The 24,862-nt window shown below is 47.0% G+C and overlaps 2 protein-coding genes across 2 annotated transcripts in view; both read left to right on the plus strand.

Annotated features, from left to right (window-relative positions):
* ARMC3 (armadillo repeat containing 3) overlaps window positions 1-1,139 on the plus strand; it is a 63,548-nt gene extending 62,409 nt beyond the window's left edge. The window contains exon 17 of the mRNA XM_054389963.1: window positions 924-1,139. Coding sequence (XP_054245938.1) covers window positions 924-1,139 — 216 coding nt within the window. The remainder of the gene's footprint in view (window positions 1-923) is intronic.
* Window positions 1,140-9,381: 8,242 nt separating this feature from the next.
* Window positions 9,382-18,836, plus strand: MSRB2 (methionine sulfoxide reductase B2). The gene is made up of 5 exons (XM_054389964.1): window positions 9,382-9,472; window positions 10,965-11,071; window positions 12,232-12,308; window positions 17,003-17,150; window positions 18,517-18,836. The coding sequence occupies exons 1-5, from the start codon at window positions 9,382-9,384 to the stop codon at window positions 18,622-18,624; spliced, it is 531 nt and encodes a 176-aa protein (XP_054245939.1). The 3' UTR covers window positions 18,625-18,836.
* The last annotated feature ends 6,026 nt before the right edge of the window (window positions 18,837-24,862 follow it).

Below are 24,862 nucleotides of genomic sequence, written 5' to 3' on the forward strand. Positions count from 1 at the left end.
CCACAGGGATAAAAATGGTGCATTCTTACACTTTGTATTTCCTGTTAGCTCTCTGTGTGCAGTGTGCCCACACCTCATTGCTTGGATAGACAGCTCTTCAAAATGTTATTCAGAAGTAAGGCTTCCAGCTAGCCAAAAACATTGCTGGGTACTGTAGGTGTTGCACTTCATTTGAGAAGTGTCCAGAGAAGTGTTCAGAGAAGGGACACAGGAATGCTCAGAGGTCTGGCAGCCCTGCCATGTGAGGAAAGGCTGAGAGAGCTGGGCTTGTTCAGCCTGGAGAAGGGAAAGCTGAGGGGAGACCTTGTTACCACGGACCAGCACAAAAAGGGTGGCTGCCAGGAGGATGGAGACTCCCTTTTGACAAGGAGTCCTATGGAAAAGACAAGGGTTGATGGGGACAAGGTACTGCTGGGTAGATTCCAGTTGGATTCCAGAAGAAAATGTTTCCCCATGAGAACAGTGAGACATTGGAATCACCTCCCAAGGGAAGTGGTGGATTCCCCTACACTGGACAGCTTTAAGGCTCAGCTTGACAGGGTGCTGGGCCAGCTCATTTCAACTCTACTGTCACCTAGAAAGGTTGGACCAGAGGATCCTTGGGGTCCCTTCCAACATTCTGGCATTCTGTGATTCTGAAATCTGAGGAACTGGCAGCTAAACAAATATATCAGTGTCTGAACAGAGTTAAAACTAATATTTTTGTGCATAGAAATAACATTTAAAACCCTACACTTCCTAAGCAGATCCAACAATAAAGGCTTACAGAACACCAGAGCTTTACCCAGTGTTTCAAGAAAGCTCTTGGCTTTTCAGGGATTTGTTGTCTTTTTATTAAGCATCTGTTGCCTTTTAAAAGACAGCTTGCTACACAGAAGCTACCTGAATTAGCTGTGATTCACTCCTTTGTCTTTCTTCTTTAGGTGCTAGCAGACAGAATTGGCATTGGCTGCACTTTGGTTCGTGGGGAGTACAACAGAGCTTGGAACGAAGTGAAACTGGTTGAGGACTCTCCTCAAGGAGCAGCTGGGCTCCTGCTTCCTCCTCGGGAGTACATTGTAGACCTAATGTTTGAGCCAGGCTCTTTGATAAAGGAGGGAAGTGCAGAGGCAGATCTGTACAAATACATTTCATATTGACACATTTTGCCAAAACAGCTCTTGCAAAGCTGTTAGCAGCGCTAATAGTTACAAAACTTCAAGACTACCAAGTCCAGCTGTCAAGAAGGTGCATATCTGGTATGTTCATCCCTAAACATTTAGTTGGACACATTTTAGGTGTCTGACTTCAATGCTTAGACATTTACTTAAGTTTTTGGCACCATTTTAAAGACTAAACTGTAAAACAACAGTTACAATTTGCTAGATCAAAACCATTTGGTACATTTTAACATTAGAATGCTTATTAAATAGGTTTCAATTACTCCCCACATCCACTATACCCTTTCTTTTTTTTTCCCTTCTGTTCCTTCAACTCCCATGCACATTTATAGGAATTATACATCAGTAAAGCAAGAAAATGTGACACCTGCCCTTGATCCCTGAGCAGCGGAGCGCTGAGGTTACCTTGCACTTGGTTTATCTTCATGCTAGCAGGGAACAGCTGCTGTGTGATTTACAGAACTTACACATCACAGTTTCTGATTACCCACTGCTAAGAAGGCTCCAGGAATGGTTCAGGTTGAAGGGACCTCAAAGATCCAACCTCCCTGCTATGGACACCTACCACTAGCCCAGGTTGCTCAAGGCTTCATCCAGCCTGGCTTAGAACACCTCCAGGGAGGGAGCATCCACAGCCTCCCTGGGCAATCTGTTCAAGTGTCTCACCACCCTCACTGCAAAAAATTTCTTCCTCATCTCCAGTCTCAATCTCTTCCAGCTTGAACCATTGCCTCTTGTCCTATCACTACAAGCCCTTGTAAAATGTCTCTCTATGACTCTGCTCCACCATTGTGCCATGGGCTTTGCAGTGCAGCTCTGTGGGCTTGGGACAGGATTCTTCTACTCTTTACCAGTATGCCCATTACAGCAGAACTTTGCAGATAAATTAACAGCTCTTTAGTCCTCTTCAGCAGCTAATTGTTTTTCTGTCCTACAAACACTGTCTTTGACACTGAAAGACAGCAGAAATGTTGGAATAGTTTTCTCTGGCCTTCCTTGTCCACTGTCCCCCAGGCAGAATTTAGAGCTCAGGTAGAGCAGAGTGTGTGGAGAAATGCCAGAAGCACAAAGGGACAGACACACACATAGGTGCCTTTGACCTAGAGATGTTATTTGTAGGGCATGGAAGAAATTAGTGTGTTGGAGACACAATGAGCTAGTAAAAGGTTTTCTCTCGTTAAGGAGTGAGCTTATTTGCATGCTAATGAACCAGCTAGTTCTTCCAGCTCATTGATGTTTCACTGACTGCAGAGATGCCATCTATGAAAACCGTGTGCAAAGCATAATTGAAGCCAGTTCTTGCTTGAAGTTGGATAAATGTTGGGGGAATCACAGCAAGATGAGCACAGCAACCATATCAGAGCAGGCAGCAGGTCCTGTCACTCATCAGCCCTTTGCCCAGGCTATGCACACCAGGTCACCTGCTCACAACCATCCCTGCTTCTTCTAGAATCACAGAGCCATTCTGGTTGGAAAAGCTCTTTAAGAGCATCCAGTCCAACCGCTCTCTAACTCTATCAAGGCTGGGGCTAAACCATGTCCCTCTGCTCCACATCTCTGCCTCTTTAGAACACTTCCAGGGATGGGGATTCAACCATCTTCCTGGGCAGCCTGTGCCAGTGCTTGAGAACCCTTTCAGGGAAGAAGTTTCTTCTAATCTCCAACCTAAGCCTCCCCTGGTGCAACTGGAAGCCTTTTCCTCTCCTTCTATCACTTGTTACTTGGCAGAAGAGACCAACACCCATGTCACCAACCTTTCAGGGAGTTGTGGAGAGCAATGAGGTCTCCCCTCAGCCTCCTTTCCTCCAGACTAAACAGCCCCAGTTCCCTCAGTCGCTCCTCACTAGATCTATTCTCTAGACCCTTGACCAACTTTGTTGCCCTTCTCTGGACATGCTCCAGCACCTCGATGTCCGTGTAGTGAGGCCCCCAAAACTGAACCCAGGGATAAAAAAGGAGCCAGCACCAATGTGATGTGTTGTTACCACTTGCCATGTGTTTGCTGCTCACAGAAGTACAGCAGAGAAGAGCACAGATGTCAGTCAGGTCTGTGCTCAGTTCTGGTACTGAAATGCCACTGAACATTAGCTCTGCTGGGAAGGTGTCCTTCCTTGCCACTCAAAAATCAGAGCAGCACATGCTAACCAGCATGCCAGCAACACCAGTACTTTTCCCTGCTGGGTGAATGGTGGTGTGGGAAGAAGAGGTCTGCTTAAAACCTGCAGCCTGCTCTGAACCTTTCTGACCCTCTTCCTGCTCAGGAAATATGGACCAAGACATTCGCAGCATCAGCATCAACTCAATACACTTTGTCTTTCAAATGGATTGAAGCTGGAAGAGGGCAGATTTTGACCAGAGATTAGGAAGAAATTTTTTCCAGTAAGGGTAGTGAGACACTGGAACAGGTTGGCCAGGGAAACTGTGGATGCCCCCTCCCTGGAGATGTTCAAGGCCATGTTGGATGAGGCCTTGATATAGGGAAGGTGCCCTTGCCAGTGCCATGGGGACTAGAATTAGATGATCTTCCCACAAGCCAGGTCACAGCCTTTAGGGGTGCTGAAAGCTCCGATGAAGCTGCTGCAGACCCAGGTCACAATGCTTTACACTGGGAAGAGGTGCTGGTGGCAGGAGGATGTACCCCATAAAAATTACAGGAACCAAGATTCTTGGCCCCTCTAACTAACTTGTTCAACTGCATCCAGTTTTCAGTGTAAGATTTCCAGAGGAGAGAGGACAGATGCTGCCAGGAGTCCATATCCACATGAATCAGAAGTTGAACTCCCACCTAAACCATTACTGCTGCTGGTGGCTTGGGCAGTGGCAGTACAACAGAACTTGGGGCTGTTTCTAGGAAGCAGGGCACACACACTCAGTCCCCTGCTTTCTGCCTCTCTTCCAAACCAAGAGTATTGCAATGAAGAGGAGTTACCAGCACAAAACCAGTGAGTGACTCCACCAGACAAGCCTTCAGCACAGCAAAAGTGAGCTAGAGGAAAAGCAGAGTCTGGGAGAGATTTTTAAGGAGTGTGGTTTTGTGCTTTCCCTGATGAGAAAATGCATCAAAAAATAAATATTTTAGGGGTCATCTAAGAGAGAAGGAAAAAAAAAAAGGTTCAGAACTGTCCTTAAGCGAAGCCTATGTTTAAAAGTACATCTGAGATGAATGAGCAGGAATAAAACCTGTTCTGGTGAGCCTTGCTCCTCAGGAATTCCTGTTTGCTGAGAAAGAACCACAGAATCATCAAATTCTTTCAGTTGGAAAAGACCTCTAAGATCATCCAGTCCAACCCTCCACCCAACATCACCATGGCCACTAAGCCATGTCCCTAAGTTCCAAGTCAATGTTTCTTGAACACCTCCAGGGATGGTGACTCTACCACCTCCCTGGGCAGCCTGTTCCAATCCCTGTCCGCTCCTGCAGGAAAGAAATTTTTCCTAATCTCCAACCCAAGCTGCAATTTGAGCAAACTCTGCTTGCAGGCTGTTGAAAGGAGAGCAATTCCCCCCCGTCAGCGTGTGAAGCATGACACTCCCTACTCTTCAATCATTTCTATTTTACTTTTTTATGATGCAGTGGTGAATTAGCTGTTTCTGCATTTGTAATTAGAGAATAGAACAGATGGCCAGGGCTTAGTTCAGGGTGATAAATCCGTTAAGATAACCTACAGAAAGCTGCTGCTGTGGTGGCTGCTGCCAAATAATCGTTCATTGCCTGCTTTGTTCAGGCTTTGGGTACCAGGTGGAAGAAGAACCAGACAGTTCTTCACTGCCTTGAAGTACAAGGGATAAAAAAAAAAAAAATCACACACAGGTTTGGGGAATGTGTTGTTGCTGTCCATGTGGCATGGTATGAGTCCTGGGCTGAATCAAAAGTTGCACTGCCAGCAGATCCAGAGAGGTGATTCTGCCACTTTGCTCTGGTGAGACCTCACCTGGAGTATTGTGTCCAGGTCTGGAGCCCTCAATACAGGAAGGACATGGACCTGATGGAGCAGATCCAGAGGAGGGCCACAAGATTGGTCAAGGAGTTGGAGCACCTCTGCTATGAGGACAGGCTGAGGGAGCTGGGGGTGTTCAGCCTGGAGAAGAGAAGGCTCTGGGGACACCTAATAGTAGCCTGCCAGTACCTGAAGGGGGCTACAAGAAGGATGGAAAGAGACTGTTTGCAAAGGCCTGTGGGAATAGGATGAGGGGTGATGGCTTCAAACTAGAGAAGAGCAGATTGAGATTGGATGTTAGGTTCTTTACCATGAGGGTAGTGGAACACTGGAACAGGTTGCCCAGGGAGGTAGTTGAGGCCCTTTCCCTGGAGATATTCAAAGTGAAGCTCAACAGAGCCCTGGGAGACCTGATCTAGTTGAGGATGTTCCCTGCTGACTGCAGAGGGGGTTGGACTGGACAGGCTTTGGAGGTCCCTTCCAGCCCAGACCATTCTATGATTCAGGGAAGGCATGGGGTATTCCAGGAGAGGCATGGAGCAATTCAGGGATTGCTGGGCTTGCTGCTTCCCAAGAGCTGCCCCTGCAGATATGCTCACTCCATCCCAGAGTGTGTGTCTGCTTCTGAAAGTGGATGAAATTTAACTGAATAAGTGGGCTGCTGCCAAATTAGAGTTTTCTACCAAGGAGTGACTGCAAAATATCCATTTCACTTAATTTTGCAAGAAATCTGCCTTTAGAATCCTAAAAAAAATTTATGCTGGGCAGGACCTATGGAGGGCATTTGGTCTAATCCAACTCAAAGTATTTCTCACAGACGACAAAACCTGTAGGTCCTTTCCAGCTGGAACCAATCTCTCTCTTTTTTTCTCTCTTTTCTCTTTCTCCTCTCCTCTCCCTCTCCCTCTCCCTCTCCTCTTTTTCTTCTCTCCTCTTCCTCTCCTCTCTTTCTCCTCTCCCTCATTCAGTCTCTCTGTGTCTCTGGAAGCCAGCAATACCCTCTTCCAAGATGATTTGGTACTTCTGCTACTGACTTTTGATGAATTTGATTGGAATTCATCGCTGGAGCATTACTACAGATCTTTGGGTGGCATTTGAAAGCACAAACAGTGTCTGCATAAACCAGGAGCTCAGACTTTCCTCACATCTGAGCAGCTGGAAGCTAGCTGTGGAGTCATAGCAAGTCTGTTAGACAAGAGGGAAGAGTGCTGAGGAAGGATGTGGCATTCCTGCCATCATCTCCTCCAAAAGCAGTGAGGATTTCTGCGGGGAGAGTGGAGCCTGCCATAGACACAACCTCCCCACCCAAGTGCTGGTGCTAGTCCTCTTCTCTTGGTTCCCCAGGATCCTGGGCATGCTGCATACTGCAGGTCCGAGACAATGCTTGTATGCTGGGCTCCCATCTGCTCCAATGGGAACACCCCACAGGAGGGTACATACATTAGGTATGCCGAGATGAGCAGGGCAGAACTGGTGCATACAAATGCATCTGAAGCAGACCCAGCCCGGTCTGAGCGTTTCCCTCTGTCCGCAGGACCGTCGGGAGCTTTATTAACCAAAGATGCTTAAGCAGAGCCTGGAATTTGAAGAGGCTTCCTTTGATTGCTGCATCTCACCGCTTCGTGGCTGACTGCTCAGTAGCTGCCAGCGTAGGCATTATGTGATGCTCTGCTTGTCCCCAAAGCTGTCAGTCAAGGCAGAGCCAGGGCTGGGAAGTGGTTAGAGCCCGAATAAATATTAGCAGGATAGTCTGGAGCGTGACGGCTTCCCTCCTCCTCTCGCACTCACCCTCCTACGCACGCTGCTGCTGCTGCTGCTGCTCGGGCACACAGGAAGGGGGCAGGAGGGGCTGAGAGCTTCTCCCCCAGCTGCACAGGGCTGGTGGCACCTTGTGCTGCGGAGCAGTGACCCTTCCCTGCCTGCAGCCTGCGCACAGGCAGGGTTTGGGCACCGTTTTTCACGATAACTCCAAGTGAATTACAACTCGGGGGGAATTCGCTGGGAAATTTGCATAATGCAGACTTCTGACTGCTTCCCCCTGTGCATAAGGAAGAGGGAAAAATAAAGGAGGAAAATTAAGTAACAGCCTAATTAGCTTTTAGACCAGTCTATGGGGAGTGATGCTGGCCAGTTCTCTGCCTAGCTACGAAGGCTGCTATGTGCTGTAACCATGGGAGTCAATATTATAAGCATGACAGGACAATGATTTGGGATTTCAGCAATGGAGAGATGAAAAATGAAATACCTCCAGCTGGGGGGGTGGGGAGGGAGGGAGGTGGTTTCTGCTTCCAGCCTTCTTGATTCTATGATTCTAAGACCTGTCATAGAATCATGGAATTGTTTTGGTTGGAAAAATCCTCTACGAGCATCGAGTTCAACCATCAACATAACACCACCATGGCCATTAAACCCTGTCCTGAAGTGCCATGGCCACACATTTCTTGAACACCTCCAGGGATGGTGATTCCCTGGGCAGGCTGTTCCAATTCCTGACCACTCTGTCAGGAAAGAAATTTTTCCTGATATCCAATCTAAACCTCCCTTGGTACAGCTCGAGGCCATTTCCTGTCATGCTGGTTCAGAGGACTGCAGGTCAGGCTTCTGTTGGAGGGAAAAATGGAGGCTGTGATCTGCTGCTGCACCACCTCAAACGTGGCTCATGGCTGCTGGGATGAACAGGATCTGTCTCTTCCACCACCACCACCACCACACTCATTTTACTCAAGGAGCAATTGCAATGTACTGGAATTGGAGAACTGGAGCAGTCTGCCCAGAGAGGTTGTGGAGTCTTCTTCTCTGGAGACTTTCAAAACACACCTGGAGGAACACCTGGGCAAGCTGCTGTAGGTGAACCTGCTTTAGCAGGAGGGTTGTGCTAGATGATCTCTGGAGGACACTTCCAACCCCACCATGCTGTGATTCTGTTGTGGGTTTTTTACCTTTGATTAGAAGAATTGGACTAAAAAGAGTTAATTTTGTATTGTAGGAGAGGCTGAGAGCCTGGGGCTTTTAGCGTGGAGAAGACTGAGAGGGGATTTAATAAATGTTTATAAATAGCTGAGGGCTGGGGGTCAAGAGGGAGGGGACAGGTCCTGCTCAGTTGCACCCTGTGGTAGGACAAGGAGCAATGGATAGGACAAAGAGCAACTACAGCACAGGAGGTTCCACCTCAATATGAGGAGGAACTTCTTCACTGTGAGGGTCCCAGAGCACTGGAACAGGCTGCCCAGAGAGGTTGTGGAGTCTCCTTCTCTGGAAACTTTCCAGCCCTGTCTGGATGTGTTCCTGTGTGACCTGTGCTGGATTCTGTGGTCCTGCTCTGGCAGGGGGGTTGGACTCAATGATCTCTGGAGGTCCTTTCCAACCCCTAACATTCTGTGATATCAGCTTTGGGTTTGGATGCAAACAAAATAGTTCCTTCTGTGTCACTAAGTAATAATTAATTAATCATAGACTTGTTAAGGTGGGAGAAGACCTTCAAGATCATCCAGTCCAACCATTCTTTAACTCTACCAAGGCTGGGGCTAAACCATGTCCCTCAGCACCACATCTCTGCCTCTGCAACACCTCCAGGGATGGGGATTCAACCACTTCCTTGGGCAGCCTGTGCCAGTGCTTGAGAGCCCTTTCAAGGAAAAAGTTTCTTTGAATTAATTGTAAATAAACAATTAATTAGAAAAAGCAGACAACAGCATTAAAGCTGAACCTGGCAAAGGATGAGGTGGTTTTTTGTGTGTGTAGATCTACTTTTTAAGGACAGGAGGCCAAGCTGAAACAGGTGTCCTGTTAAAAGAGGTATTTATAGACCAAGTCCAAGCAGCTGTGACTGCAAATCACACCACAAGCAACCACTTCACCCCCGCCTTGCCTTCACAAGTGATCAATACAACTATTGCCTTCACAATTCATCAATACAGCTCTTGACATAGCTAGAACGTGCATTTAGGAGAGCAACAGCCCTTTGGCTCGTTAAAAAAAAAAAAAAAAAAAAGACCTTTTCCTCCTTAAAAACCAGCTGCAAAGGAAACGCAGATGGTTGTGCGTGGGGCTGCAGCAGATCGCGGCGGGTTTAAGCCTCTCGGGTTAAGGGGAGATGGAAACCTTCAGCCGCAAACGCTGTGTCAGGGTTTGAGTGGGTGTTTTCCTCACTGCTTTGAGGAGGAGGAGTTATTTAGGTTGAAGGCAGGGATTAGACACACAGCCCAAGGGGGAGGGACCGGGGGAGACGCCGGACGCGGCCAGTCGGCCGCGTCCGGCGTCTCCCCCGGTCCCTCCCCGCTGCTATGGCGGCTCGGCTGCTCCAGAGGATGCTCAGGAGCCACCTCCTCCTCTTCCACTCCCTGCCACGGAGCTCCAGTGTCTACAGCAGCACAGGTACCCTCTAGGCAAAGCATGGGGAGGAGGAGGGTGGGGGAAAAGGCAGGAGCTGCTTTGCGAGGGGAGGGCGTCCTCATCCCCGGTGGTCTCTAGCTGGTTGGAAAGGACTAAGTCAGAGTGCTGGAGGTAGCACTCTTGAGCTGGCAGGGGTTAAATGGTGAAACTGAGCTAAAATGGAGGGGTTTATGGTGAAACTGTGGTTTGCAAATTCCTCCCCTCCCCCATATCAGCTCTGACTTGCAAGAGAGGAGTCCAGGCAAGTGTTCTTCACTCGGGAGCTGATTTCTTTTCAAGGACTCAGAGATAAGGATAGAATCATGGAATCACAGAATGGTTTGGGTTGGAAGGGACCTTAAATATCATCTAGTTCCAGCTCCTCCCTGCCATGTGCAGAGACATCTCCTACTAGAGCAGGTTGCTCAAGGCCCCATCCAGCCTGGCTTTGAACAGTTCCAGGTTCAGAGTCTCCACTTCTCTGAGCAACCTATTGCAGTCTCACCACCCTCGTGGGGAAGAGTTTCTTCCTAATGTCTAATCTAAAGACAGTTTCTTCCAGTTTGAAGCCATTTGCGCTCATCCTGTCACTCTAGGACTTTTTACAAAGTCCCTCCTCAGCTCTCCTGTAGCCCCTTCAGGTACTGGAAGGTTGCTCTAAGGTCATCCCAGAGCCTTCTCCCCAGCTCTCTCAGCCTGTCCCCATAGGGGAGGTGCTCCAGCCCTCTGATCATCTTAATGGCCTCCTCTGTTCCCTGAGTAGAATTAGTTGTAGAAGTAGAAGCAGTAGTAGAAGGAATTGCCCACTGCAGATTTTTGGATTAGAAAGGAATCAAACTAATTTTTTACTCATTGTTTTTTTGCCAATATATTCATTCTTTGCCAATTCCACGTCACCATAAATGTTCTGCATGGTGTATATGGACTCAGAGGTGATGTTTCTGGATGTTTGCACCACGATGGATGACTTCTGCTCTCCTCTTGAGGGTCTCTCACTTAATTATGGCCCCATTTCTCTCGGCCTGTAGGTGCTGGTTCCTTCCAGTGCTCCTTCTTAGCACCACTTTTCACTGAGGCCTGTGGCAGTTGCTAGTCTGTAACAGCCCATAAATGAGCATTAGCTCTGGTTTCTGATGGCTTCCAAGAGGCACTCTGCCAAACCTTTCAGTGATACTTCAGGATGAAGAAGGAGCACCAGCAGTTGTCCCAAGCCAGAACAGAGGGCTGCACTGGGAGTGACTGGTACCTTGGGTTGGAGGTGTCTATTTCCATCCAGAGCCTTCCCAAGTGGTGTGCTGGAGCTTCCCTCCCTGTGCAGCACACAGAAGGGAGAGCAGATGCAAAGTCCTGCACTCACCCCTGCTCTTATGCCCCTGAACTGTCCTCCTGTGCTCTGTCAGTACCCACAGAAACAAGGAGACTGAGGTGATGATGGAAAGCTTCAACAGAGCCTAAGTTAAAATAACACATATAATCTCTCTACATCTCCTTGGAGGCAGGGGCTCTCTGACTAAACAATCTGAAGCAACTGCTGCTACAGACTGGAAAAAAAAATTGACTCCAGAGCAATTCTACGTTACAAGAGAAAAAGGAACTGAGCCGGTAAGTAAAGGTGCAGACACTGCTCAGGGTTAAGCCACCTCTGCCTGCTGGGCAGAGGAAAAACTGCTCTGGGGAGCTGTCACCATCTAGATGCTTTGTGAGTTTTCCCTTGCCCTCATAGAATCACAGAATCACAGAGTGGTAAGGGTTGGAAGGGATCTTTAGAGATCGTTTTGTGCAATCTCCTTGCTAGAGAAAGTTCACCTAGAGCAGTATGCACAGGAGAGCTACAGCAGTCTCCAGAGAAGGAGGCTCCAGGGTCTCTCTCAGCAGCCTGGTCCAGGGCTTCCCTACCCTCACAGGAAAGAAGTTTCTCTGTGAGTTCCAGTGAAACGTCCTGTGTTCTAGTTTGAGCCCACTGCCTCTTGTCCTATCACTGGACACCACTGAGAAGAGCCCAGCCCCATCCTCATGACCCCCATCCTTTAGATATTGAGCAGCACAGTTCTCAGGTTTTCCTCTTTAAGAAATGCTCCACTGCCCTCACCATCTTTGTGGCCCTCTCATGGATTCTTTCCAGTAGTTCCTTGTCCCTCTTGAACTGCGGAGCCTAGAACTGGGCATGATACTCCATATGTGGCCACACCACAACAGAATAGAAAGGGAGGAGAACCTCCCTTGACCTGCTGGCAACAGTCGTCATGCACCCCAGGAGACCATTGGCCTTCCCAGCCACAGGGGCACATTGCTGGGTCATGGTGAACTTGTTCACCAGCACTCCCAGGTGCTTGTCATCAGAGCTGCTTTCCAGCTAACCTGTAAAGTAAGGATCCTGATTCCCAGTGATGCAGGGAGGAGGAGAGTCCCTTTGCAGAGCCACCTGGAAGCTGTGGCACTCCATAGCAGAGCCCTGGCACATTTCACAAGCTGCTTGGAGGTCACAGCTCCAGCCCTGCTACCTGGATCTGCCTGGTCTCGAAGCTTCTGGGGCAGGGGGTAGTCTTCTCTATTAATCCAAAGGCATCCTCCCCTTCGTTTCTTTAGTCTGCTTGTGCTTGTTCTTCAAAGCCCCCCTGCAAAGCCTTCTCTTTATGGTTTTTCTCCTGCCTCAAATCTGATTCTTACATGCTTGTTCCAGATGGTGAGCTTTTAAAGACCTGCATTACTAACTTCTCTTTCTTGCCTTTTTCTTTTTTTTTTTTTATTTTATCTTTTCCAAGCCATTCAGTGGGATCTACCTGAATAACACAGAGCCAGGAATATACTGCTGCGTGTGCTGCAATGCTCCACTCTTCAGGTAACATAGAATCATAGGATTGTCAGGGCTGGAAGGGACCTCAAGGATCATCTACTTCCAACCCCCCTGCCGTGGGTAGAGTCACCTCACACTAGATCAGGTTGCCCAGAGCCACATCCAGCCTGGCCCTTAAAAACCTCCAGGGATGAGGCTTCTATCACCTCCCTGGACAACCTGTTCCAGTGTCTCACCACCCTCATGGGGAAGAATTTCTTCCTAACATCCAATCTGAGTCTACCCACTTCTAGTTTTGCTCCATTCCCCTCAGTCCTATCACTACCAGCCACCCTAAAAAGTCCTTCCCCAGCATTCTTGTAGCCCCCTTCAGATCCTGGAAGGCCACAAGAAGGCCTCCTTGTGGAGCCTTCTCTTTTCCAGACTGAACAGCCTCAACTCTCTCAATCTGTCTCCATAGCAGAGCAGCTCCAGCCCTCTGCTCATCCTCGTGGCCCTTCTCTGGACACATTCCAGCACCTCCAGATCCTTCTTGTAACAGTGGCTCCAGAACTGGACCAGGTGCTCCAGAACTGAACGCATCTCTCAGATTTCACAGCATCCTTACAATGTCGTAACTGTGGCAGGAGGAGCAGTGCTTTTCATCAGAGGAATGGGATGTGCAGATCAGAAGAGCAATCCCTTGGTGCCAGAGTGCTATGTACAAGCTCCCCAGGACACCTGTGGTGATACAGGGATCTGGTATGTTCTTTTCTTGAGCATAGGAGGCTCTCCAGTGGCCACAAGATAGCAGCTACTGCATTAAGGTTTGCCTTTTCCTCCTGCCACACACACTGTCCTTTTTGGTTGATAAATTCTCTGTTTCAGAGGTCTCTAAGCCCCAAGCTGCCACAAAATACCTGTATTGATGTGTGAGGATCACTGTTTGCTCTCTTCTTGTGTTCTTCCATAGTAATCTCCCACTCCTGCCACTGTGCTACACAGACTTTTAGTTCACCTTAGCCTAGTTCTTACTGCTGGGACCCTCATCCTGGAGCTGAGACCTCCTCTTCAAGCCCACCCCCTTCTTGTTCCCTAAATTACATTCCAGTGGGTTTGCCTTTTTGGTTACATCACTTTTGAAACCCTAACTGCGAGCGACTGCGCCGTTAACCTCTGTGCTCTTTCCAATACCCTCTATTGTGCAGCTTCATTAAAGCCTGAGCCAAAGGAAATAGAGTTCCTGGGAATGGGATGGGCAGAGGGGCTTCTGTTCTCTGTAACAGAACCAGGAAAGACAGTTCCTCCATATTTCTGATCTAGAAAGTAGCCTTTGTGCATTCCCAGCTGAGCGTTCAATGGAGCCCATTTTTATGCAGTCTTTAAAGGATGTATCATGGGTGAGAACTTCAAGTGAGGAATGAGAGACACCAGAATAGGAAGAAAAGTGGGAAAATTATATTAGAAATCAACCTAAACTAAACAGCTAAATGGTAAAATGGGAGGCTGCTGATGGTGGACAGTTAGTTTTTCCTCTGACCAAGTCCAGGATACTATTGTTATGCAAGACAACATTTGCTTCACTGAATTCTTTGCTTTACATATTTGCTATTACACACTTTTGAATAAATGTCTTTCAGCATCTCAGAATATTCTCAGGACAAATACAAAACCTAAAAATATTTCTGAAACATTCAGATCAGTTAGAGGTATTTTAAATTATTAAGCTGAGGAAGAGTTCCTTCAGGTGTCCCTTCAGTTTAGGCATCCTTTATAGGATCATGGAATTGTCAGGGTTGGAAGGGACGTCAAGGATCGTTTAGTTCCAACCCCCCTGCCATGGGCAGGGACACCTCACACTAGAGCAGGTTGCACAGAGCCACATCCAGCCTGGCTGCAAAAACCTCCAGGGATGGAGCTTCCACCACCTCCCTGAGCAATAGATATTGAGAGGGCAGCATGAAGAGAGATGATCATTGGAGTGAACTCCGTCTGCTGCTAAATTAATATCAAAACAGCAACATAACCACACAGTCAGGCTGCTTTTTTGCAGTACCCAGCTCTCAGAGAATATGGCTACCTTTGTTTCAAGCATAAAAGAATGCTGAGCTTTGCAGACTGATCTGAGGAAATTAAAATTGAAAATCATAAATCTCACAGGGAAAAAGAAAATTAAGAGAATTGAAATTGATTCATTGTGCAACAGGGTCTGAAAATGTGTTTGCTGTGAATGCCTCCTGTTGGTGGAGGCCACTAAAAAATGGTATCTGCTAAGAGATTCATTCACCATGTTTATTTCCTAGTGCATTAAAAATCACTTTTTCAAATGCATCAGATCACCAGCTGCAGGTAAACATGAAACATTTCCTCCTTTCTTTCATATAGTCATGTGTGTACACATTTACAGCAGCATTTATTACCTTCTGCTACCAAATAGTCATTCATAAAGAGCTGGAAATAGATGGAACAACACACACACACACCCCAACACCCCAACCTAACTTTTATAGATAGCAAATTGTGGTGCTTTAATGAAATCTCAAACCTTCAGCAAACCTACAGCTGAAATTCATACAGAAAAAAAAAATATATATAAAAAAATAGGAGTTTTTAGAATTATCTGGATTCCATCCAGGATGACTGAAATAGGGATCAAAGCAAATGACATGTGCTGGAGGAATGGTGTGTCGAAGGCTAATCTAATGCAGATGTTTAGGGAAAGTCCACTTAGCCATAAATTAAGTGGTGAAATACTTCAAAGGGCAAATATGATCTTGAACAGCAATATTTTGGGGTAGTAAAATGTTTCTATTAGGGAATCTTAAGTGCTATTACTGTTAGTAAAACCACAAAGAGACCATTTCTGTTGAGAGTTAGTTTAACAGCTCAAGAAGTTGATCCTTTCCTTTGTAGAAAATACCTACAATGAACAGAAGTATTGTGAGTGGAATGGAAGGGATGGAGCTGCTCAGGGTCAGATACAAAACCTATGCAGCATTAAATGTCCTCCTTGACTCTACAGGGTTTCAGAGAGGATCCTCCTGTCTCTGTGTATGAATAAGCAGAAAGATCCTTGTGTTAAAAAAACAAACAAACAAAAAAAAAACATGAGGAGTTCTGACTGAAGTCTTTAGACACTAAAAAAAGAAACAGCACAAGTGTAAGTCAGGGAAAGTCAGAAGTCATGTAGGGACAGTTGTGTTCCTCCAGGTTCTGTGGCTGCTAGGCACGGTGTTGGTTTTGTAGCAGGGGAGGCAGGAAACCCTCCTTGGCCACACAGAAACAGGTCTGCAGCCCTAAATATCTGCTTGTGCAAACGCAGAGTCTGTGCAGCCTGCTTCTGTGCTGTGTCCCCTTTTTCCCCAGTTTTATGGAGAGCTGGGATGAGCTGGGAGAGCATTTCTCATGGATCTTTATGGATTGATTTAAGGACTGAGCAAGACCCCCCCACAAAAACTGGGCTTTGGTCATTCTGTGTTTGCAAATCCTCTTCTGTTTCTACAGTTGCATTGCTTGAAGACAGCCCTGTAGAGTTCATTGTAAAACACTGAGGCCTGCTCTGAGCTTTGGGGTGGATTCTTCATGCTTGTTGCCCAGCTTGTTGCCTTGTCTTTCTAAACAGCACTGAAAGGAAGATTTCCGTGGTTTTCTTTGCTGTATTAATACCCCACGGGAAAATACGTGGTCCATGCTAGGTGTTTTGCTTTAAATTCTGTATTGACTAATGGGACTCCTCCCCTCCACCAGAGTAGAGCAGCTGCTGGTGTTGATGTCTCCAGTTACCACTAGATGCCAGTAAGAGCCTTGGGTTTGTGGAACTGGGCTAGAACATGGGAAGGGAAGGCTTGTGGGGGGTCTCCAGCCCACTTATCCTAGCAGGACGTGAGCCTGTCTTCATTTCTCACTCTAACTCACACTAGGTCACTCTTCACCAGGGGAAGTGCTTACTGCTGTCAAAGCTTGCACAGCTTCAAAGAGGAGGGATTCTCTCATTTCTGTATCATAAATCCCCAGGCTATTTCCTGGTCATAGTTTCCAACGTGCTCCCGGTTTTAACGTGCAGTGAAACTGAGCTGGCAATCCTGGGTGTCAAGAGGAGGCATCAACAAGTTGGGAGTCTGTAGGACAGTTTTTGATGGCTGATGATCTCTTGGGAAAAGCAGGTCCTTGTGCTGTGAGGATTTGTCAGTGGCTGATTGATGGTTTGAGGAAGGCTCTATTTGATTTTCCAAACCAGTTTCTTCTCTGACTGCAAGCCAAAGCCATCATCAGATGTGAGCTTGGGCCAGTGGCCCAACCTAACCATTTCTCATGCTTCATTTCTTTGTAAACTCTCTTCTTTGAAGTTGTGCTGTGTTGGGCCAGGCTTTGAGCTTCAGCTTTGCAGGTGTAATTCAGCTAAGCAATGAGCTCAGTTGTTGTGGGGGGAAAAAAAAAAACAAAACTCTTTTTTTTTTTTTTTTCTTTATGAGCTTACAAAATGCCAACTCATCAGTGAAACAGAAACAGTGAGGCAAAAGCTCCTGTTGTGGGCTGATCAAGAATTCCCTTTGGCATTTTCAAAGAGAAGTCTACCAAGAATTCTCTTTGGAAAAGAGCTTCCAGCACAGTTTGATGCCAATGAGAAAATCCCTGCCGTGCCAAATATTATTAATAGTAGTACAAGACAGGGATGAGGAAAAAAGCCAAAGTTCTTATTAAAGCCAGACTTTTTGGTAACATCTCTGTTATTAATTAACAAGCTCTGGTTTCCACTCTAGCTCAGCAAAGAAGTACAACTCTGGGACTGGATGGCCTTCGTTCTCTGAGGCTTATGGTGCTTGTGGCAGAGATGAGAGCAACACCAATGTCATGAGACGAATGGATAAGTCGCTGGGCTCAACTAGAACTGAAGTCATCTGCAAACAGGTATGTTCACTGTTGGAGGTGATGCCCAAAGACACCAATCTCCACAGATTAGAGCTCTTTGTGCCCATTCATGAATCTACCTAAATACAGCAGTGACAATGATGGTAACACCAGGACCGTTCTGTCTCACTTCTTGGTATGAGCAGAGCTCCAAGGATCAAATATGGGTTGAAGAAAATGATGTGGCTGAGGAGAGTAGCTGTGTGAGTACAGACAAGGGCTAGAATTTAGACAGAAAATTTATTGAGAGGAGCTCAAGCATCTAGAGACAGTAGAAGGGACTCTGGGAACTGGGCCACACATTTGCCCCATCACAGAGGAGGTTCTTCCTGATCCAGTCCTGCTAAATGTTTGCTGAAGCTGTTCTTAAAATACACAGTGATGCAGAGTCCACAGACTTTCTAGGTAATGAGCTGTGACCTCCATGTCTTCCCACTGTTGGTTAGACACTGGGGAAAAGACAGTTTCCTTTGCAGCTGGTGAAACTTACTGCTATTTGCCCTGCACAGCCCACATCCTCACAGCTACTTTCTCTGGGTTCTCTTGTTTCACAGGAGCCACCCTTCTATTCTGGGTAACTATTTTGACTCCCTCAGTCATCTCTTTTCTAGACTGGAAAGGGTTCCTTCAGCTGTTCCTACTTATGTGGTGGTTTTTAGAGCACTGATTGGCTTGTGGCTGTATTTTACACTCAGAATCATAGAGCTGTTGAGGTTGGAAGAGACTTTTGAGATCATCAAGTCCAGCTACTCACCTAGAGCTCACAATGCCACCACAATTGCTAAGCTACCACCACCAAACCACATCCCTGAGCACCACATCCACATATCTTTTTAATACCTCCCTGGTGCTTCTCCATGGAGCTGCTTTCCAGCAGGTCGACCCCTAATCTGTATTGGTAGAGTTAATGTTTGCAGTCATATCCAGCAACAACCCTTCAAGAACTCCAGCTGAAGACAACCATCTCATTTTAGAATGAGCCACTGACAGCTATTCTGATTCTAATTTTTTTCCTAGCAGCAGTCTGGGGAGTGGGGTAAATCCTCAGTTCACTTGTGAGAAGGACCTACAGTGACTTGAAATCTTCATTGTATGTTCAGAACTCTAGATCCTCCTCTTTCTTTCCTATGCTTTTTTTTTTTTCCCTTTTGACTTCCACTTCTGGGAACTGCTTGTCTGGGGGCAGGTATTTGCCCACTGACCAGGGGTGATTATTCCAGGATGTATTTCTAGTCTCTCCTCCACCAAGAGAACTCAACAGTGAATTCCTGACAGAGGTTTCCTGATTCAGGACAGCACAGTAGGTGCCAGCATGCTGCTGGTCCCTGACTGCACAGGTAACAGTGGTTCATCATTTCTGTTGCAGTGTGATGCCCACCTAGGCCACGTGTTTGATGATGGCCCCGCACCTTCTGGCCAGAGGTTCTGTATCAACAGCCTTGCCTTAAACTTCAAACCAGGCTCTGCTCAGTGAGAAGTGGATCTCTGTGGCTTACAGAACATCCTTTCACTGCTTGTACAGCAAACTTTTGAGAAACTTGCATGTTTTTAATAAGGAACTCAAATTCTGGTAGTTCTGCCACTGCAGTGGTGCTCTTCAGCTCTTACCCATGTCAATAAAAGACATCTTTTGGTGGTAACTCTTTGGCAGCCTGCCAGAGGTTAGTGTGATGTAAGTGCTGATCTGTTTAGTGTGGGTTCTCTTTAATTCATAAAAAATCAGAGCAATAGTTCAGATTGGACAGGGCCTTGAGCAACCTGGTCTAGTGGAAGGTGTCCCTGCCCATGGTGAAGGGGTGGAACGAGGGATCTTGACGGTCCCTTCCAACCCAAACCATTCTATGATTCACATTCACAGCTATCATCAGTAAGTGGATTGAGGCTCCTGAAATGCTCTCCTGGAGCTGTCTTTGCCTATGCTGAACAGTAGCTGTGGCACTCAGGAATACAGATTGTACCTGGTTGATCATGCCAGAGCTTACACTTCTGTAAAGTCATCATATTCTTCTCAAGGGAAGCAAAAACAATCTCTTAACAAGTTTTGAGGGATTTTTTTTTTTTCCCCTGATGGGAAAGGCCTTTACCCAAGCCAAGTGACTTTTCCATGAACCCATAAAAGCAAAGCCCTCAAGAAGGGCACAATTAAAACTGTTCCAGGCAATGAAATCAGTGAAGCTTCTTACTTTACTTTGCACTTTTTAAACAGGAGGTGGACATGTCAGCTGCCCAGGGCAGTGGTGGATTCCCCATCCCTGGAGTGATTCCAGTGCTGTGGAGACGTGGTGCTGAAGGATATAGTTTAGTGGTGACCTAGCAGTCCTGGCTTAAGGGTTGGACCTTGTGATCTTGGAGGTTTCTTCCAACCAAAATGACTCTGACTCTGTGGAGTTTTTCTTCTTTTAAATCAATGACTTTAATTCTGTGTCCAAGAGCAGAGCTGAAGCAAAGGTTTGCTCCAGGAACTTCCTCTTAGAGAGATGATGTGATATTCATACAATCATAGAATCATTTTGATTGCAAAAGACCTTTAAGATCGTCCAGTCCAGTATCTAACCCTACCAAGGCTGGGGCTAAACCATGTCCCTCAGCACCACATCTCTGCCTCTTTGAAATCCTCCATGGATGAGGATTCAACCACCTCTCTGGGCAGCCTGTTCCAGTCTTTGAGAACCTTTTCAGGGAAGAAGTTTCTTCTAATCCCCACCCTAAACCTCTCCTGGTGCAACCTGAGGCCATTTCTTCTCTTTCTATCACTTTGTACTAGGGAGAAGATATCAACCCCCACCTGGCTCCAACCTCCTTTCAAGGAGTTGTAGAGAGCAATGAGGTCTCTCCTCAGCCTCCTTTTCTGCAGGCTAAACAATCCCACTTCCCTCAGCCATTCCTCACAAGCCTTGTGTTCAAGGCCCTTCACCACCTTTGTTGCCTTTCTCTGGACCCATTCCAGCACTTCAGTGTCTTTCTTATAGTGAAGACCCCAGAACTGAGCTCAGTACTGAAGGTGTAGGCTCACCAGTGCTGAGTACAGGGGGAGAAGCCCTGCCTTGCATGGATAACAGTGGAAGTTTCAAGGATATTTCATTTCTCCAGGCTTGGTGAGTACTAGAAGACAGATAAGAAAGAGACCCAAACCCCACCTAGTTACAGAATGAAAATAACGTGACAGTCTGTGTGATGCCTCCAGCCCTCTGTTATCACTTGTGTATTTCAGAATCTGAAAACAAAACTCAGTGTGGACTTTACTGCATTTGGGGAGGGGGGGGGAAATCAGCATCAACCCCCATTTTCAGTCAAGTTCTGCTGTTGTTGCAAACATGCCTTGGTTGTTCCTTCTTGTACAGGTTTGGAAATACCTCTGTATTCTCCCAAGCATTGTCACCATGGTTTACTGTAACAGGAAAATAAACCAGACCTGTCAAGCTTTCCTGCTTTCAGAGTTGGTTGATTGGGTTGGGTTTTTTGGTGGGTTTTTTTTTTTGTGTTTTGGGGTTTTTTGGGGGAGGGGGGGTGTGGTGGGGGGGCTTTTGTTTGTTTCTGATTTTTTTTTTTCCAGAGAAAATAATCTGGGAGTCAGAACTTCAGTTTCCCTAAACTGGCTGGGTTGAAATGCTTCCCTGCTGAGAGTTACTAGGCAACATCTCATTTGGCTTTACCTACAGCAGGCTGTTTCCATTCTCCCCATTTTAGTTGTCTCAGTCATAAGCTGGGTGTGCTCATTTCCTGGCATCATCTTAAACCTGTTCAATGCTTTCAGCAAACAGACCTGTGTTGCACTGGATTGATTCTTGCTCCTTCTGCCTTGAAGCTCTGCAGTTTTCCATTCTCCTGGGCTTCCTACAAGGGAGCTCCACAATTTCAGAACTTCTAAAAGCATCACACAAGAGATCACTCCAGCCAACCTAAACCAGAACAGCACAAAGGCCACCAGAGGTGTGGAGCAGCACGAATGAAGCAGACACTTGGCTGCTGCTGGTTTTCTGTGGTGTCATAGATGGTGATGGTGACATTGCCATCAGAGGTGTCTGCTAACACAGCAGCATGCTGCCTGCTGTGTCTGTGCTGCATTGTGATCTGCCACATAGAGATGCCCTTGCATCACCTACTGCTACTGCCTGACCAGCATCACAGACTCACAGAATTGTTTGGATTGGAAAAGCCCTCTAAGATCATCGAGTCCAAGCATCAACCCAACACCACCATGGCCATTAAACCATGGCCCCGAGTGCCATGCAATTTCTTTATGGAAAGAGGTGGTCAGGTATTGGAACAGGTTGCCCAGGGAAGTGGTGGAGTCACCATGCCTGAAGGTGTTCACAGAATGTGGGGACCTTGCACTTCAGGAGATGGTTTAATGGCTGTGGTGGTCTTAGGTCAATAGCTGAACTCAGTGATCTTAGAGGACTTTTCCAGCTAAGGAAATTCTATGATTCTATGCTGCAAATCATTTGCATTCCCTTTACACTTGTTGGCAACCTACTCTGATCTGGTCAGAACAAGAGAAGAAAAGAGGCTGTTCTCAGAGGAAAAATAAGACTTGTCACCTCAGAACATCTCCAGTATGAGGTGGCTCAGGGGTCAGCCTGCATGAGAAGAAGCTAGAAAAGTCCTGACTTGGGTTTTGGGGGTTGGTTGGTTTGTTTTGAACAAGATAGTGACAACTTAGTCACTTCTCCTAAGCATGTTTGCATCTTCTGGTCATAGAATCACAGAATCAGAGATTCAGAGAATCATAGAATGGTCTGAGTTGGAAGGGACCTCCAAAGGTCATCCAGTCCAACCCCCTCTGCAGTAAGCAGGGGTCTTCAACCTTGGCCCTACTGCGTAGAAGAAATGAATCCTGTCACCACCCAACTGACCCACCTCTTCTTCCATTCAATGCCTTCCTTCACTAGGCAGTCAAGTGCTTTAAACCACACTCCTGTGTCTGTCCCACCTCCTGCTATACCCAAGTGATGAGCTGAAGTAAGACTGCCCTCACAGCATGGCATGTCCTGCTGAGCACCCCAGCAGCCTCGTGGATTTCACAGCTCTTCACACACAAATGATGCCTAGCCCCAGCACTTTGAGGGAGTGGTGAGCCACATGTCACAGAATAGGAAGCTGAGGGACAGCTGTGGGAAGTGACTCTCCCACAGTCCCCTGGGGCAGGGCAGGGAAATCTGATTACAGAAAAGGTTCTCAAAAGCTCTCCAAGTGTGAGCTGCTGCCAAAATGCACAAAGGCAAAGTGGTTTAAAAGCAGAGATCTTTATTGAAGAAGTGCCCAGATTTTTTCAAGACTGAAGGAATTTGTCCCAGGGCAGGTGTGTCCATGGGGACTGGTTTTAGCAGGGCTGAGGAATGTGTGTGGAAGGGACTGGCAGCCTGCCATGGGGCAGGAGAAATTCATGCCCATTACTGTGTTCCCTTTTACTGTCTTCTCTTGGTTGTTTTTGTTGTGGTGGTTGGTTTTTTTCTTTGCTCTGTGGCATCCTTCCTCTCTCCTCTTCAGAAATCCCTTTGCCATATCCCCTGGGCTCTGGCCTTCTTGACTGCACTCACCCTCACCTTGTGCCTGAATCCTCCTAGTTCTACACACTGAGTCTGTTTCCCTTGGTGCCAGGGATATGATCAAACCCACACTCCTGTGCCCACATCTGAGTCAGCAGCTGGCCTGCAGGGTCTGGGGAGGTTGGCAGAGCAGGCATCAGCTGTGCTCACCCAGTTCACCTCCTTTGTGTGCACAGGTCCACAGCATTTACAAAGTGACTTCCAGAAAAACTTATTAGGGACAGAGGAGCTGCCACAGAAATCAGGAAAATGAAAGTAAGGAAGCCATCAGGGATGCTCAAGAAGCCTGTTTAGTTCTGGAAACAAAGATTGTGCTGCCCTGGCGTATTACTGATGTATGGGATGTAGAAGTGTGGGCCACAGCCAGGTGATCTTTGCTCCAGTGTCATTTTTTGGAAGACCAGAAGATAGAGACAGACGTTTTATGACAGGAGGAATGAACAGGATAGAACAAGGTATTTTGCTGAGAAAGAGGTGAAGGCAGCACAGAGGAAGGTGCTGGAGTCAAAGATGGACAATGACAATTTCTAGAAGGAGTCAGCACTGAAGGATGGGGACACAGCTGGTGGACTGAAAGCGTGTAGAGCATGGCAGCTAAAGAGCTGACTGTGAGCTCTCAGGAATGGGGGAGCTGAGATCAATCCTCCCTGGGGTCTCCTGGGGACAGCTCTGACAGAGCCATGGGATGCCTATGCATTTTCTTGGATTACTGAAGGAGAAAACCTTGTGAAGAGCTAGGATCTGAGCAGAGCTAGAAGCAGGTGTTCATGCTTGGGAAGCTCAGGAGATTGACCAGACTGTTAATCAGAATACCAGGTGCAAAATGAACCTTCACACATTCACTGCCCCAGGAATGACCCTACTCCCAATCCAGAAAACGTTACCTCCTTGTTTCAGGCTTTCCATTACCTCTTAGTCCTGGGCCTCTCCTGAATGCACTCCAGTATTCATGCTTGGATCCATTATGAGCAAAGGTCATTAAAGCTTCTCGTGTACAATATGTCTAGCTGGAGTCTCCTTAGGCCCCCAGAGAAGGAAGAAAAGGGCCTCCATGACACTTCTCCTTGGCAATAGCCCAAGCAGCCTCTGCCTCTGGGCTTGGTCTGTAAGAAGGGCATTTTCCAAAACTGGATCACATGTAACTCTCTATGACCTTGTAGCCTTCGCTTTACTTGTATGGATGAATCTCTATTAAAAGCAGGGGGTAAATGTTTTTCCTTTGTCCCTCTTTCAGTTTACAAATTTGTCTTCTCCCACAGCCAGCTGTTAAAAGATTGGTTCTGCCCCTGCTTTCACCTTCCCTGTTTTATCAGCTGAGACGTCAAACTGAGGCCTGACCACTCGGTGGTAAAGATCCATGGCTCTTTTTGTAAGGCGAGTGGCCTGGCCAACTCTAGACTCTAAATGCTGCCTTGTCTTAACACTTTGAGTTAGCCTCTCACACCCTCAATTGCAATGAACAGCTCCTCTGTCCCGGTGCAGGGGTGAGAGCAGTTAAGCAATAGGTGAAAGGGCTGGCATGCCTCTGATGCACAAGCACCGCCGGGAGGCTTGGCTTCTTCAGCTCTTGCAAATTGTTTGACATCCACAGATGAAAAGGGCTGCAGGCATGCTTAGGATGGCTTATCGTAGGGGGCCTGTTGCTGTTCTTATTCCTGTTACCCCCTGTGCTAATTTATCTTCTTTTCTGCGAGGTTTCACCTTCTTGCTCTACACCTGCTTCAAGAATAAGCAGAAATTGCCAAAAAAAAACAACAACAAAACCAATTGCAAATGAATTGCTCCAAGGAGTCCTCCACTCTGTCCATGTCATGGTGTTTAACTAAACCCACTAAGCACCCCACCACAGCTATCTGCTGCTGATCAGAGGTGTTCAGCTGTGCTTGTGGTGATTTCCCAGCCTGTGATAACCACAGCAGCAGCTGCAAGGACGTATCTGCTATCAGAATGGTTCTTCTGGTTGGAAAAGGCAAATTTATTTGGACCATGGAGGGCAGGAGGCAGCTTGTGGATGACAGAGGGATGTGATGCAAACAGGATGCTGAAGCTGGGCTTCTCCACAGAAGGAAGACCTCACAGGATGAGGTGTAATATAAATAGTAGGTGGGAATATGATGTAGAAGGTGTAGCAGGATGCCTCATCCCTAGAAGTGTTGAAGACCA

Source organism: Indicator indicator, chromosome 20, assembly GCF_027791375.1.
Source record: "Indicator indicator isolate 239-I01 chromosome 20, UM_Iind_1.1, whole genome shotgun sequence".
NCBI classification, from domain to species: Eukaryota; Metazoa; Chordata; class Aves; order Piciformes; family Indicatoridae; genus Indicator; species Indicator indicator.

Excerpts from the sequence above, each read along its gene's own strand:
- MSRB2 (XM_054389964.1), top strand. The coding sequence starts at position 9,382 with ATGGCGGCTCGGCTGCTCCAGAGGATGCTCAGGAGCCACCTCCTCCTC. Across the intron at positions 11,072-12,231 it reads GAGAAAAAGGAACTGAGCCG|CCATTCAGTGGGATCTACCT; the intron begins GTAAGTAAAGGT and ends ATCTTTTCCAAG. Across the intron at positions 12,309-17,002 it reads TGCAATGCTCCACTCTTCAG|CTCAGCAAAGAAGTACAACT; the intron begins GTAACATAGAAT and ends TTTCCACTCTAG.